Source organism: Salmo trutta, chromosome 35, assembly GCF_901001165.1.
Source record: "Salmo trutta chromosome 35, fSalTru1.1, whole genome shotgun sequence".
In the NCBI taxonomy this organism is placed as follows: domain Eukaryota; kingdom Metazoa; phylum Chordata; class Actinopteri; order Salmoniformes; family Salmonidae; genus Salmo; species Salmo trutta.
Genome location: NC_042991.1, coordinates 17,487,775 through 17,501,635, shown reverse-complemented (window position 1 = coordinate 17,501,635; position 13,861 = coordinate 17,487,775). Strand labels below are relative to the sequence as shown.

Sequence of the window (13,861 nt, the reverse complement as noted above, 5' to 3'; positions counted from 1 at the left end):
TTTTTATTGTAATGTGTAGAAGGCTCTCTTGTCAAAGAGATTTTTAATCTCAATGTGACTCCCTGTTTAAATAAAGATGAAATAAAATAAATAAATAAAAGTAACTCATGCAAGCAGTAATATTCGATTAAAGAAACAGATAACAATACACCTTATGGACCAGCGGGGACTGTGAAGCAACACAAACACAGGCACAGACACATGCATACAAATGCACGATAACATAGGCACTATACACACACCTACACATGGATTTTGTGTTGTGAATATGTCAAATCAAATCATATGTGGTAGTAGAGTAAGGCCTGAGGGCACATACTTAATATGTTGTGAAATCTGTTGTGAATGTATTGTAATTTTTAAAAAAATGTCTAACTGCCTTAATTTTGCTGGACCCCAAGAAGGGAAGCAGCTAATGGGGATCCATAATAAATGCAAATAAATACAAATGCATGGTTAAAACTATAATTGTGATATCATGGATGGTCAGTCCTTGTATCCATAGCTCTGTGCATGAGTTTGAGAGTAGTTACATTTCTCCAGCCACATCCCTCAGCTGTTCACCATATCAGTGGCTGAGAGGCGCTTTGTTATTGTTTGAACTTCAGATTTCCACTTTAAACAACAATGATTTGACCTGATCCCCTGCTTAACCGAGGGTAGGTGATCTAGGATGTCCAGTTACATGACGCTCACGTAGAACTGGATATATTTACAGAGTGGATATATTTACAGAGTGGTATCAGAGTGGATATATTTACCGAGTGGATATATTTACAGAGTGGATATATTTACAGAGTGGTATCAGAGTGGATATATTTACAGAGCGGATATATTTACAGTGCAGATATATTTACAGAGCGGATATATTTACAGTGCAGATATATTTACAGTGCAGATATATTTACAGTGCAGATATATTTACAGTGCAGATATATTTACAGAGCGGATATATTTACAGAGCGGATATATTTACAGAGCGGATATATTTACAGTGCAGATATATTTACAGAGCGGATATATTTACAGAGCGGATATATTTACAGAGCGGATATATTTACAGAGCGGATATATTTACAAGTGAGAGATGTGAGAGAGGGAACGAGAGGGTGAATGACAAATACAGTGGGGGAAAAAAGTATTTGATCCCCTGCTGATTTTGTACGTTTGCCCACTGATAAAGAAATGATCAGTCTATAATTTTAATGGTAGGTTTATTTGAACAGTGAGAGACAGAATAACAACAAAACAATCCAGAAAAACGCATGTCAGAAATGTTAGAAATGTATTTGTATTTTAATGAGGGAAATAAGTATTTGACCCCCTCTCAATCAGAAAGATTTCTGGCTCCCAGGTGTCTTTTATACAGGTAACGAGCTGAGATTAGGAGCACACTCTTAATAAAGGGAGTGCTCCTAATCTCAGTTTGTTACCTGTATAAAAGATACCTGTCCACGGAAGCAATCAATCAATCAGATTCCAAACTCTCCACCATGGCCAAGACCAAAGAGCTCTCCAAGGATGTCAGGGACAAGATTGTAGACCTACACAAGGCTGGAATGAGCTACAAGACCATCACCAAGCTGCTTGGTGAGAAGGTGACAACATTTGGTGCGATTATTCGCAAATGGAAGAAACACAAAAGAACTGTCAATCTCCCTCGGCCTGGGGCTTCATGCAAGATCTCACCTCGTGGAGTTGCAATGATCATGAGAACGGTGAGGAATCAGCCCAGAACTACACGGGAGGATCTTGTCAATGATCTCAAGGCAGCTGGGACCATAGTCACCAAGAAAACAATTGGTAACACACTACACCGTGAAGGACTGAAATCCTGCAGCGCCCGCAAGGTCCCCCTGCTCAAGAAAACATATACATGCCCGTCTGAAGTTTGCCAATGAACATCTGAATGACTCAGAGGACAACTGGGTGAAAGTGTTGTGGTCAGATGAGACCAAAATGGAGCTCTTTGGCATCAACTCAACTTGCCGTGTTTGGAGGAGGAGGAATGCTGCCTATGACCCCAAGAACACCATCTCCACCGTCAAACATGGAGGTGGAAACATTATGCTTTGGGGGTGTTTTTCGGCTAAGGGGACAGGACAACTTCACCGCATCAAAGGGACGATGGACGGGGCCATGTACCGTCAAATCTTGGGTGAGAACCTCCTTCCCTCAGCCAGGGCATTGAAAATGGGTCGTGGATGGGTATTCCAGTATGACAATGACCCAAAACACACGGCCAAGGCAACAAAGGAGTGGCTCAAGAAGAAGCACATTAAGGTCCTGGAGTGGCCTAGCCAATCTCCAGACCTTAATCCCATAGAAAATCTGTGGAGGGAGCTGAAGGTTCGAGTTGCCAAATGTCAGCCTCGAAACATTAATGACTTGGAGAAGATCTGCAAAGAGGAGTGGGACAAAATCCCTCCTGAGATGTGTGCAAACCTGGTGGCCAACTACAAGAAACGTCTGACGTCTGTGATTGCCAACAAGGGTTTTGCCACCAAGTACTAAGTCATGTTTTGCAGAGGGGTCAAATACTTATTTCCCTCATTAAAATGCAAATCATTTTATAACATTTTTGACATGTGTTTTTCTGGATTTTTTTGTTGTTATTCTGTCTCTCACTGTTCAAATAAACCTACCATTAAAATTATAGACTGATCATTTCTTTGTCAGTGGGCAAACGTACAAAATCAGCAGGGGATCACGGGTCACCATAGCAACACCCACCCGTAGCACACGCTCCAGCAGGTATATTTCACTGGTCATCCCCAAAGCCAACACCTCATTTTGCAGAGGGGATCAAATACTTCCCCCCCCCACTGTAGCTATCAAGCAAGAGAATGGGACAATAGAAAGATCAGACAGAGAATGGGAGACAGAAATGATTGAGAGAAGGAAACATGGAAAGTAATTGAAAGCTGTGAGAGAAGGATTGAGACTGACAAATTAAAACAGACAGCGAGCGGTCGCTCTGTAAGAGACAGTATGCACTACACAGTGGTATAACTCACCGGGGCCCAGCTTGGCCACCGCATAGAGCAGGTCGTAGTTGATGACGGTCGTGGCCTCGTCTATCTGCTGCCAGCCAATGGGCGGTGAGCCGGGAGGGGAGATGAGGAACTGTTTGGAGGGCTGAGGAGGAGCCAGGTGCAGGTTATCACCGTCTGATACTGGGTTCTGGACCTGAGGGAGGAAGAGAGAGAGAGAAAGAAACCAATTATTAGTGAATGCGTTTGAATCCGATGTCTCTTAGTAATAGGCTTGAACAAAAAACTTGTCTAGTGAGGTACAGACCCTCATCATCGCCACCAGGCCTGTCATCTTGACTAATAGCTAATAGGCCTAAATTAGTGCAGATCACATGCAGGTGAACCTAATGTAGCGCAGGTGTAGAAAGATGGCTGAGCGGAGTCCCCACTTCCGTTTTTCAGGGGAAACGGAGGACAGGTTGAAAATACTGTACCCCTGAAAACTGGCAACATCCGCATTCTACCAACGGCGTTAAGGGTGCATGTAGACCACCAGCGTGCTGTGGAGTGTGCTCTAGCCCCCAAGCAACACAACGGAACATTTGGTCCTGCAGATAATAGGTCTTCTCTAACAGGAGAATAACTCATGAACTTAATCTCTCTTTCTCTCTGCCTCAGCGGAGTGTTTGTGACCCTGATATCCTTTGAGAAAGGAATTAGACAGGCCTATTGGCTAATGTGGAGCAATCACACGCTGCTGTAAGGAGGACAGCACACACACACACACCCCCTGGAGAGGCTTTTAACGTTAGTCACACTGCAACGGTGACAAAACATTTTCCATAAACACAGTTTTTTCCCTGAACTATACACCATAACTAAAGCTAGTGTCTTAAGGTGTCCTTTCCTTCCAGCAATAGGCAACAGAACTATGATATGGGTAAATCAAAGTCAGTCCTGCCTGTTGTACTGTATAAATACTGACCTGGACGAAGTAGAGTTTGAGCTTCTTGCCCCTGAAGGGCGTTTCGTGCAGCTCTATCCTGGCGCTTGCGGCTGCTTTGGGGTTGCTGAAGTTGATACGGACACGCCGGAAGCTCTTGAACAGCTGGAACGTCACCCGCTCATCATAGGACAGGAACAGAGCCTCAAACATCTCCTGAACCAAGACAATATAGAGAGACAAAAACAAACCACATGAAGTTGTGCATAATATGCTTTCAGGTGGTAAATGACAAAGCATGAATAATTCAGATAGACATACAGTAAGCCCTGAGGGAGAAAGAGACATTCAGCAGTGTCTGGGCTGAGGCTCTATATTTATCACAGCCTCCACCAGTCCCCACAGAATCCAGGTAACAACCTGTTTATCATGCACAGGGGATGCTGCATGTCTCTGTGTTGTTTTATTGGGTGCGGTCTAGATGATGTTTTCTGTTGCCGACCAAATAAATCGGCCATTCATTAAGCCTGGCCAGAGGAGAGAAGGAGCGAGAGAGAAAAGCGAGAGAGCGAGAGAGCGAGGAAAAATGTGTGTGTGTGTGTGTGTGTTTGGAATCTATCCGCTCGCTTAGCATTAATTTCCTGCTGCAGAGTAGAGCTAATGAAAGGTGTCTTATCTGAGCATCATCTCCCAGACCTGCCCTGGGCTCCATAGAGAAAAGAGAGAGAGTAGGAAGGAGAGAGTAGAAAGGGAGAGAGTAGGAAGGAGAGAGAGTAGGAAGGGAGAGAGTAGGAAGGGGAGAGAGTAGGAAGGAGAGAGAGTAGAAAGGAGAGAGTAGGAAGGAGAGAGAGTAGGAAGGAGAGAGTAGAAAGGAGAGAGAGTAGGAAGGAGAGAGAGTAGGAAGGAGAGAGAGTAGGAAGGGAGAGAGTAGGAAGGAGAGAGAGTAGAAAGGGAGAGAGTAGGAAGGAGAGAGAGTAGAAAGGAGAGAGAGTAGGAAGGAGAGAGAGTAGGAAGGAGAGAGAGTAGGAAGGAGAGAGTAGAAAGGGAGAGAGTAGGAAGGAGAGAGAGTAGGAAGGAGAGAGAGTAGGAAGGAGAGAGAGTAGAAAGGGAGAGAGTAGGAAGGAGAGAGAGTAGGAAGGAGAGAGAGTAGGAAGGAGAGAGAGTAGGAAGGGAGAGAGTAGGAAGGGAGAGAGTAGGAAGGAGAGAGAGTAGGAAGGGAGAGAGTAGGAAGGAGAGAGAGTAGGAAGGAGAGAGAGTAGGAAGGAGAGAGAGTAGAAAGGGAGAGAGTAGGAAGGAGAGAGAGTAGGAAGGAGAGAGAGTAGGAAGGAGAGAGAGTAGGAAGGAGAGAGAGTAGAAAGGGAGAGAGAGTAGGAAGGAGAGAGAGTAGGAAGGAGAGAGAGTAGGAAGGAGAGAGAGTAGGAAGGAGAGAGAGTAGGAAGGGAGAGAGTAGGAAGGAGAGAGAGTAGAAAGGAGAGAGAGTAGGAAGGAGAGAGAGTAGGAAGGAGAGAGAGTAGGAAGGAGAGAGAGTAGGAAGGAGAGAGAGTAGAAAGGGAGAGAGTAGAAAGGAGAGAGAGTAGAAAGGGAGAGAGTAGGAAGGAGAGAGAGTAGAAAGGAGAGAGAGTAGGAAGGGAGAGAGTAGGAAGGAGAGAGAGTAGGAAGGAGAGAGAGTAGGAAGGAGAGAGAGTAGGAAGGAGAGAGAGTAGGAAGGAGAGAGAGTAGGAAGGGAGAGAGTAGGAAGGAGAGAGAGTAGAAAGGAGAGAGAGTAGGAAGGAGAGAGAGTAGGAAGGAGAGAGAGTAGGAAGGAGAGAGAGTAGGAAGGAGAGAGAGTAGAAAGGAGAGAGAGTAGAAAGGGAGAGAGTAGGAAGGAGAGAGAGTAGGAAGGAGAGAGAGTAGGAAGGAGAGAGAGTAGGAAGGAGAGAGTAGAAAGGAGAGAGAGTAGGAAGGAGAGAGAGTAGGAAGGGAGAGAGAGTAGGAAGGAGAGAGAGTAGGAAGGAGAGAGAGTAGGAAGGAGAGAGAGTAGGAAGGAGAGAGAGTAGGAAGGAGAGAGAGTAGGAAGGGAGAGAGTAGGAAGGGAGAGAGTAGGAAGGAGAGAGAGTAGAAAGGGAGAGAGTAGGAAGGGAGAGAGTAGGAAGGGAGAGGGGAGAAGTGTAGCGATATGGATACAGCGGAAGGCAGAGTTGGGGGAGAGAGGGACGCAGGGTAGAGGAAAGAGGAGAAAGAAAGAGGAAGAGGGAGTCGTTTTCTCAGACCAGGGGGCCACAGTCAGCTCTGGGAAAATCTCCCACAACCTCTGGGCTCTACAGCCTGATCGCTAACGCAACATCTCTGTTACTGTAGCTATGTCTGTTCTCTATGACCACACCTCATAACCCCAGAATAGAATTCATAGGTTATAGCCAGACCGGGTTATACACAGAACAAGTGTGCAATAGGGATGATTGTGTCAAACACTAAATTCTGTGAATTAAGACACTCTCAACCGAAAAGGAAATCTCCCACCTCAGTTAACTCACACGACTGGTACTTTCCCCAAATGAGACGTTTGTTCACAATAACAAGCAGGTCTTAAACACAGCATTATAGACAGAGCAGAGGATATGGCCATAAGTATTTCCCCTCCCTCCCTCCTTCCACATGGTGGTGAGTGGAGATGCCGTTCTAGTAGACTCTAAACGAGCCACCTCATTTAGCCAGTAATGAGTGTGAAGATGAGCACTTTTAAAGAGATAATCTGGTGCTTAACTGTCCATCTGAAGAAATATTTGCTGTAAATTGATTAGCAGTGCATGTGTACATTTGAAATAAAATAAAAATAAACACTTGAACAGGGATTTCATTTATCTCGCTCTTGTTTAAAGACAGCCACGATATCCTCCTTAGAAGGAGGAAGAATAGTGAGACTGCATGGGCAGGCTACAGAGAGTATGATCATGTACAGTACAATCAATTCAATGGATCTTTTGTTAGTCAGTTAATACATTCCCGAGCAAGGGAAGACTTTTAGATTCGGCTGTGCTCCATCAAATAAACAATGTGACCACATAACACTGTTTAAAAGACGTCTGTTAAAACTAGTCTGACAGAATAGCCTAGTTCCAAGATGCCACATCTCACTCCCATCAAAACATCTATTCACAACACTTTGAGTCACTCAGATACAATAGTCGTCTATCAGCACGCCTGACAAAGAGAGCGTATTACCAGCTCGTTACGCCAGAGCCGCTGACAGATGAAAATATGACTTCCTTGGTGGAGCTGGCCTTTAGAGACAGGCAGTCACTTTCCAAAATAGTAAATGTGTCTCAGAGTTTGTTTCCTGTCAGTGTGTGTGAGATCGGTGGCGTGTAGCAGGCTCCCGATGCCTAGTAAGTGTCCTGGGAGCTGACAGCTGGGACTGGTGTGTGTCTGTCCTGATTGGGGGGCTGGAAATGAGTGGTGACAGCTCAGTTCAGTTTGCTGTATTCCTCCCCTTCGACAGGTGAGGGGGTGTAGAATAGAGCTGTCTGGTGGAGGAGGACCTGGCTCACTGCAGGTGCCTTGGACCAGCACTTTAACAGTTTCCCTCTGCATTGTCAGAGTAGTGGGAATGAATACAGCAGCAAATGTTGCTGCTTCAACGTTTCACCTCGGTAGCATGTTCTTCTGCCTTTCAATAAGCCAGAGCAGTAGGATGACGTTGCCCCCTAGACACTGATAAGAGGTCACGTTTTGCATTCCTCTCCCGAATGGTCAAAGCTCAAGATCGAGGCAAACTGCTCCTAGATCTGTACCTAGAAGCAACTTCTAGCCAGAGTTAAGGCTTAAGCAGATATAATGTCCCTCCCTGTGTTGCGTCCAACTCATGAACATTAGACTGGGTTCCCTCTCTGTACAACACTATTCCAACTCAGGTGATGTATCCATCTCCAAGACTCTAGAGCCTCAGACCCACACCACACAGAGGGGGAAAGTGTTTCAGCAGTTGGATGGAAAGCAGCACCAGCAGGGCAGTGTGTGGATCTGAGCTGGCTTAGCATGGAACCTGTCACACATGAAACCTGATCCACCAATCAGTAACATCACCCTCTGGGTCAGGTTTATGTTCCATCACTAGCTTTAGCTTACATAGGCCTAATGGCATTAAAATACCTGGCCTGTTCTACTTTAGTCTGTTCCGCAGAGAAGGCATTGTGAGTGTAATTCCAGAATAGGTCACATTCTTTCGCAAATATGGACAGCGAGGTGAGGAGTGGAGGAAAAGAGAGGGAGGGTTTCGTTGGAGCTGGAATGGAGGGAACATACTGTAGCTTTGTAAAAATACTCTTTCTCTCCTGCCTGCCGACCCATCCATGCATGCATTACCAAAGAGCTGGTGGGCACATTCCTCCAAGTTAAGCAAATGGCTCAGGCACATTACTGGTGGAATAACACACGTTGCTCAGGAGGAGAGATTGATAAAAGCTTCAGAATGATCATTTTTATCAGAATCTGAGAATCTGAGGTAGTTAGTTAGAGAGGCTGTGGCCCTGATGTCATCTGGACAGGCATGTTTGGGGTGTGTGTGTGTGTGTGTGTGTGTACAAAGATAGTTGTGATAAGGAAAGTATAACCTCTCTGACATCACTCAGATGGGTCATGAGTGTGTGTGTGTGTGTGTGTGTGTGTGTACAAAGATAGTTGTGATAAGGAAAGTATAACCTCTCTGACATCACTCAGATGGGTCATGAGTGTGTGTGTGTGTGTGTGTGTGTGTGTGTGTGGGGTGTGTGTGTGTGTGTGTGGGGTGTGTGTGTGTGTGGGGTGTGTGTGTGTGTGTGTGTGTGGGGCTAAGTACTGAAGGCTTTCAGGACACGTATCACCCTAATGGTGAGTGAGAGTGTGTCCATAACAAACGTATCAAACACTGCGGAGGCTCGAAGACAAATAATGTCCGAAAAGTGATTAGGAAAGAGGGGCAGGGAGGATGTGCAGGCATACAGCTGTTGTTAGAGGGGATGACCAGGAAGGACAGGATGGAAGTGAGTAAGTGATGGTACTTCTTGTTAGCGAGGCCCATTACTTGTCTGGAGCTGCTTCCAGAGGCGTAGCTAGGTAAGGATCCATCACCGATGCTCTTATCCAATACAAAATACATGAAGGAAATTACAAATGATCTTGCAGAAGTATTACTGTAGTTCAATTTCAATCATTTTTATATTTCAATAATTACTGTAGTTCAACATCACACATTTTGGTTCCTCTCTAGGTTTCTTCCTAGGTTCCTGGCTTTCTAGGGAGTTTTCCCCAGCCACTGTGCATTCCTTGCTCTTTGTGGATTTAGGCTGGGTATTTAATATAAGCAATTTGTGACAACTGCTGATGTAAAAAGGGGTTTATAAGATACATTTGATTGATTGGTTTGATTTTCTCCTCCAGTGATAGTGAAGGCCGGCAGTAGCCTGAGGCATATTGAGTTTCACTTTGACTGACTGTTCCCATATTTCAAAGCAACGTCCCTGCAATACTGAGACATCCAGGTAGAATGCATTAGATATTCTCTACCGTAGTGTGAAATATCATATTACTTTAAGAGCAGGGAAAAGGAATGAATACGACTGATACAACCTCTAGAAACACCACAGAATCCGACACATTCTGACTGCAGAATGAGAAAGATATGCAGCAGATTATTCATAGCAATGTTTTCCCCATGCAAACGATATATCACTTTGAGAACGACACAGAGTTGACTCGTTAGCGAGACAGGGGATCCGACTACCTTTCCAAAGCAATGATCTGTCTGAAGGTATCAACTGTTATCTAATGTTCTGACGTAGAACCATCCAAATGTAGTCCGTGGATGACAGCAGGAGTAGAGGAGAGGAGGAAATGTAACTCATCTTGCACACTGCTTTGTGTATCAGAGCTGATGAGTTGGAAAGTGGTGGTGCTCGTGTGGGGTTATGTGTTTAAATCAGGTGACCTGAACGGGTGACAGAACAAGGTCAAACGAGACCTACTGCTACACACAGTGAAGTAGGTTAAGAGCAAAGCACGAGGTGCCATTTTGCTAACTGTTGCCACGGGGTTATGCAACATCAGCATATTTCAATAAATCTAGCACAAGTAGCACAACGAACAATAACACTCAACATAAACAAAGATGACCTAGAAAATATTACGCTGGATGAAAAAGACCGGTCCACTGAAACTCATTACCCTTCGACAACATTGACACAAGCCAAAGGCAATAGGAGAATTTCTGGGCTAAAATAATACACACAGCGAAGGTACGCTGGAAATGCAGAGCAGCTTCCAGTATTTCACCGTTCCGACTCGGAGCTGTCCTGTGTTGTGCTCTCTCTGCACTCAGAATGTTAACGAGAAACAGCTTGTGTTCTGTTCCTACATTGTTTTCACTGGAGATTCCAGACACAGCGTTCCAGAACATTCAGACAGCATCCCCGACCAGGAGGGACTGACTGGGTGCAACATTCCACTACAGAGGACAGACAGGAATGACTAGGACATGGCTAATTCATCTTAACTGACCTTCCAAGTGACCTGAGGCTTTAGCTGGGCCAGACTGACTGTACATTGCAGATGAGGATTTGAGCACACTCAATCTTGCTAGTGATTGAATAAATATGCATAAAGTATGCTACAGATGTAGGATCTTAATTTGAACAACCTGTTGCAGGAGAAGAGGGTGAGGAGATTAAGAACTCCTTGAGTTTCTCTTTGGGGAGACAGTGAGGAGATCTGGCATGAGAAAGAGCGTAGCATTGTGTTCCCAAAGACTTGCCCCAGCTCCTTCTAGGCCCAGGGCCGAGAGAAATACACAAAGAAAATGTATTCTGAAAGAGAGAGAGCTGCATTTTCCCTGGAGGGAAAAGGCTTGTGCTTAGTCACCACTAGCATCTGTTTAAGGTACCATCTCAGTATCTCACTCTTCAGATGTGTCTCAGAGGCCCAGGAGGCATGGAGTCTTCTAACATCGAACATCAACACAGAATAGATATTGCATAAATAGGACCATGAGTGTTTTTGAAAACCTGATTTGTCCAGGAAAAGGTCACATGGTCTTGACATAACATATGGGTGAATAGGAGTTGACGATGACTTAACAGTGTAATGTGTATGCTATGATGCAAAACTGTTATCGTCGAGGCCTGCTGCTCACACCATGACGATGTGCCCAACACAATCCTTCCAAGAACAAGGTGAGGAGACCGTACCGTAGCAGTGGTTATGGAAACACGCTAAACACGGGGACACAACACTGGTTGTCAACATACTATAGTGTGTTTGAGAGAAATAATAATATTTCACCTTTATTTAACCAGGTAGGCCAGTTGAGAGGAGTTGGCTTTGGTGATGAGCAGTGAAATATACCTGCAGTAGTGCGTGCTACGGGTGGGTGCTGGTATGGTGACCTGAGAGCTGAAATAAGGCGGGCTTTACCTAGCAAAGACTTATAGATGACCTGGAGCCAGTGGGTTTGGAGACGAATAGGAAGCGACGGCCAGCCAACGAGAGCATACAGGTCGCAGTGGTGGGTAGTACAGTTGAAGTCGGAAGTTTACATACACTTAGGTTGGAGTCATTAAAACTTGGAGTCATAAAAACACTCCACACAACTCTTGTTAACAAACTAGAGTTTTGGCAAGTCGGTTAGGACATCTACTTTGTGCATGACACAAGTAATTTTTTCAACAACTGTCAACAGACAGATTATTTCACTTATAATTCACTGTATCACAATTCCAGTGGGTCAGAAGTTTACATACACTAAGTTGACTGCGCCTTTAAACAGCTTGGAAAATTCCAGAAAATGATGTCATGGCTTAAGAAGCTTCTGATAGGCTAATTGACATGATTTGAGTCAATTGGAGGTGTACCTGTGGATGTATTTCAAGGCCTACCTTCAAACTCAGTGTAAACTCTTTGCTTGACATCATGGGAAAATCAAAAGAAATCAGCCAAGACCTTTGAAAGAAAATTGTAGACCTCCCCAAGTCTGGTTCATTCGTGGGAGCAATTTTCAAATGCCTGAAGGTACCACGATCATCTGTACAAACACCATGGGACCACGTAGCCGTCATACCGCTCAGGAAGGAGACGCGTTCTGTCTCCTAGAGATGAACGTACTTTGTTGCGAAAAGTGCGAATCAATCCCAGAACAACAGCAAAGGACCTTGTGAAAATGCTAGAGGAAACAGGTACAAAAATGAATCCTATATCGACATAACCTGAAAGGCCATTCAGCAAGGAAGAAGCCACTGCTCCAAAACCGCCATAAAAAAAGCCAGACTACGGTTTGCAACTGCACATGGAGACAAAGATAACACATTTCTCCAAAAAGTACTAAGGACAACAAAGTCAAGATATTGGAGTGGCCATCACAAAGGCCTGACCTCAATCCCATAGAACATTTGTGGGCAGAACTGAAAAAGTGTGTGCGAGCAAGGAGGCTTACAAACCTGACTCAGTCACACCAGCTCTGTCAGGAGGAATAGGCCAAAAGTTACCTAACTTATTGTGGGAATCTTGTGGAAGGCGACCCGAAAGGTTTGACCCAAGTTAAACAATGTAAAGGCAATGCTACAAAATACTAATTGAGTGTATGTAAACTTCTGACCCACTGGGAATGTGATGAAAGAAATAAAAGCTGAAATAAATCATTCTCTCTACTATTATTCTGACATTTCACATTCTTAAAATGAAGTGGTGATCCTAACTGACCTAAGACAATGAATTTATACTAGGATAAAATGTCAGGAATTGTGAAAAACTGAGTTTAAATGTATTTGGCTAAGGTGTATGTAAACTTCCGATTTCAACTGTATATGGGGCTTTGGTGACAAAACGGATGGCACTGTGATAGACTACATCCAGTTTGCTGAGTAGAGTGTTGGAGGTTATTTTGTAAATGACATCGCCAAAGTCAAGGATCGGTAGGATAGTCAGTTTTACGAGGGTATGTTTGGCAGCATGAGTGAAGGATGCTTTGTTGCAAAATAGGAAGCAGATTCTAGATTTAATTTTGGATTGGAGATGCTTAATGTGATTCTGGAAGGAGAGTTTATAGTTTAACCAGACACCTAGGTATTTATAGTTGTCCACATATGCTAAGTCAGAACCGTCCAGAGTAGTGATGCTAGACGAATGGGCGGGTGCGGGCAGCGATCGGGTGAAGAGCATGATTTTATTTAACTTGCATTTAAGAGCAGTTGGAGGCCACGGAAGGAGTGTTGTATGCATTGAAGCTCGTCTGGAGGTTTGTTAACACTGTGTACAAAGAAGGGCCAGAAGTATACAGAATGTTGTCCGTCTGCGTAGAGGTGGATCAGAGAATCACCAGCAGCAAGAGCGACATCATTGATGTATACAGAGAAAAGACTCAGCCCGAGAATTGAACCCTGTGGCACCCCCATAGAGACTGCCAGACGTCTGGACAACAGGCCCTCCGATTTGACACACTGAACTCTATCTGAGAAGTAGTTGGTGAACCAGGCGAGGCAATCATTTGAGAAACCAAGGCTGTTGAGTCTGCCGATAAGAATGTTGTGATTGACAGAGTCGAAAACCTTGGCCAGGTCGATGAAGACGGCTGCACAGTACTGTCTTTTATTGATGGCGGTTATGATATCGTTTAGGACCTTGAGCGTGGCTGAGATGCACCCATGATCAGCTTGGAAACCAGATTTCATAGCGGAGAAGGTATGGTGGGATTCGAAATGGTCGGTGATCTGTTTGTTAACTTGGCTTTCGAAGACTTTAGAAAGGCAGGGTAGGATTGATATAGGTCTGTAACAGTTTGGGTCTAGATTGTATCCCCCTTTGAAGAGGGGATGACCGCGGCAGCTTTCCAATCTTTAGGGATCTCAGACGATACGAAAGAGAGGTTGACCAGGCTAGTAATAGAGGTTGCAACAATTTCGGCTGATAATTTTAGAAAAAGAGGGTCCAGATTGTCTAGCCC

The 13,861-nt window shown here is 44.7% G+C and overlaps 1 protein-coding gene across 3 annotated transcripts in view; it reads right to left on the bottom strand.

Annotated features, from left to right (window-relative positions):
• Positions 1-13,861, bottom strand: part of LOC115174746 (calcipressin-2) — a 126,840-nt gene that overhangs the window by 49,625 nt on the left and 63,354 nt on the right. For all 3 annotated transcript variants that reach the window (XM_029733568.1, XM_029733569.1, XM_029733570.1), the window contains 2 exons: positions 3,961-4,134; positions 3,018-3,189 (listed from right to left, as the gene is read on the bottom strand). In XM_029733568.1, the coding sequence (XP_029589428.1) occupies positions 3,018-3,189; positions 3,961-4,134 (346 nt within the window). The remainder of the gene's footprint in view (positions 1-3,017; positions 3,190-3,960; positions 4,135-13,861) is intronic.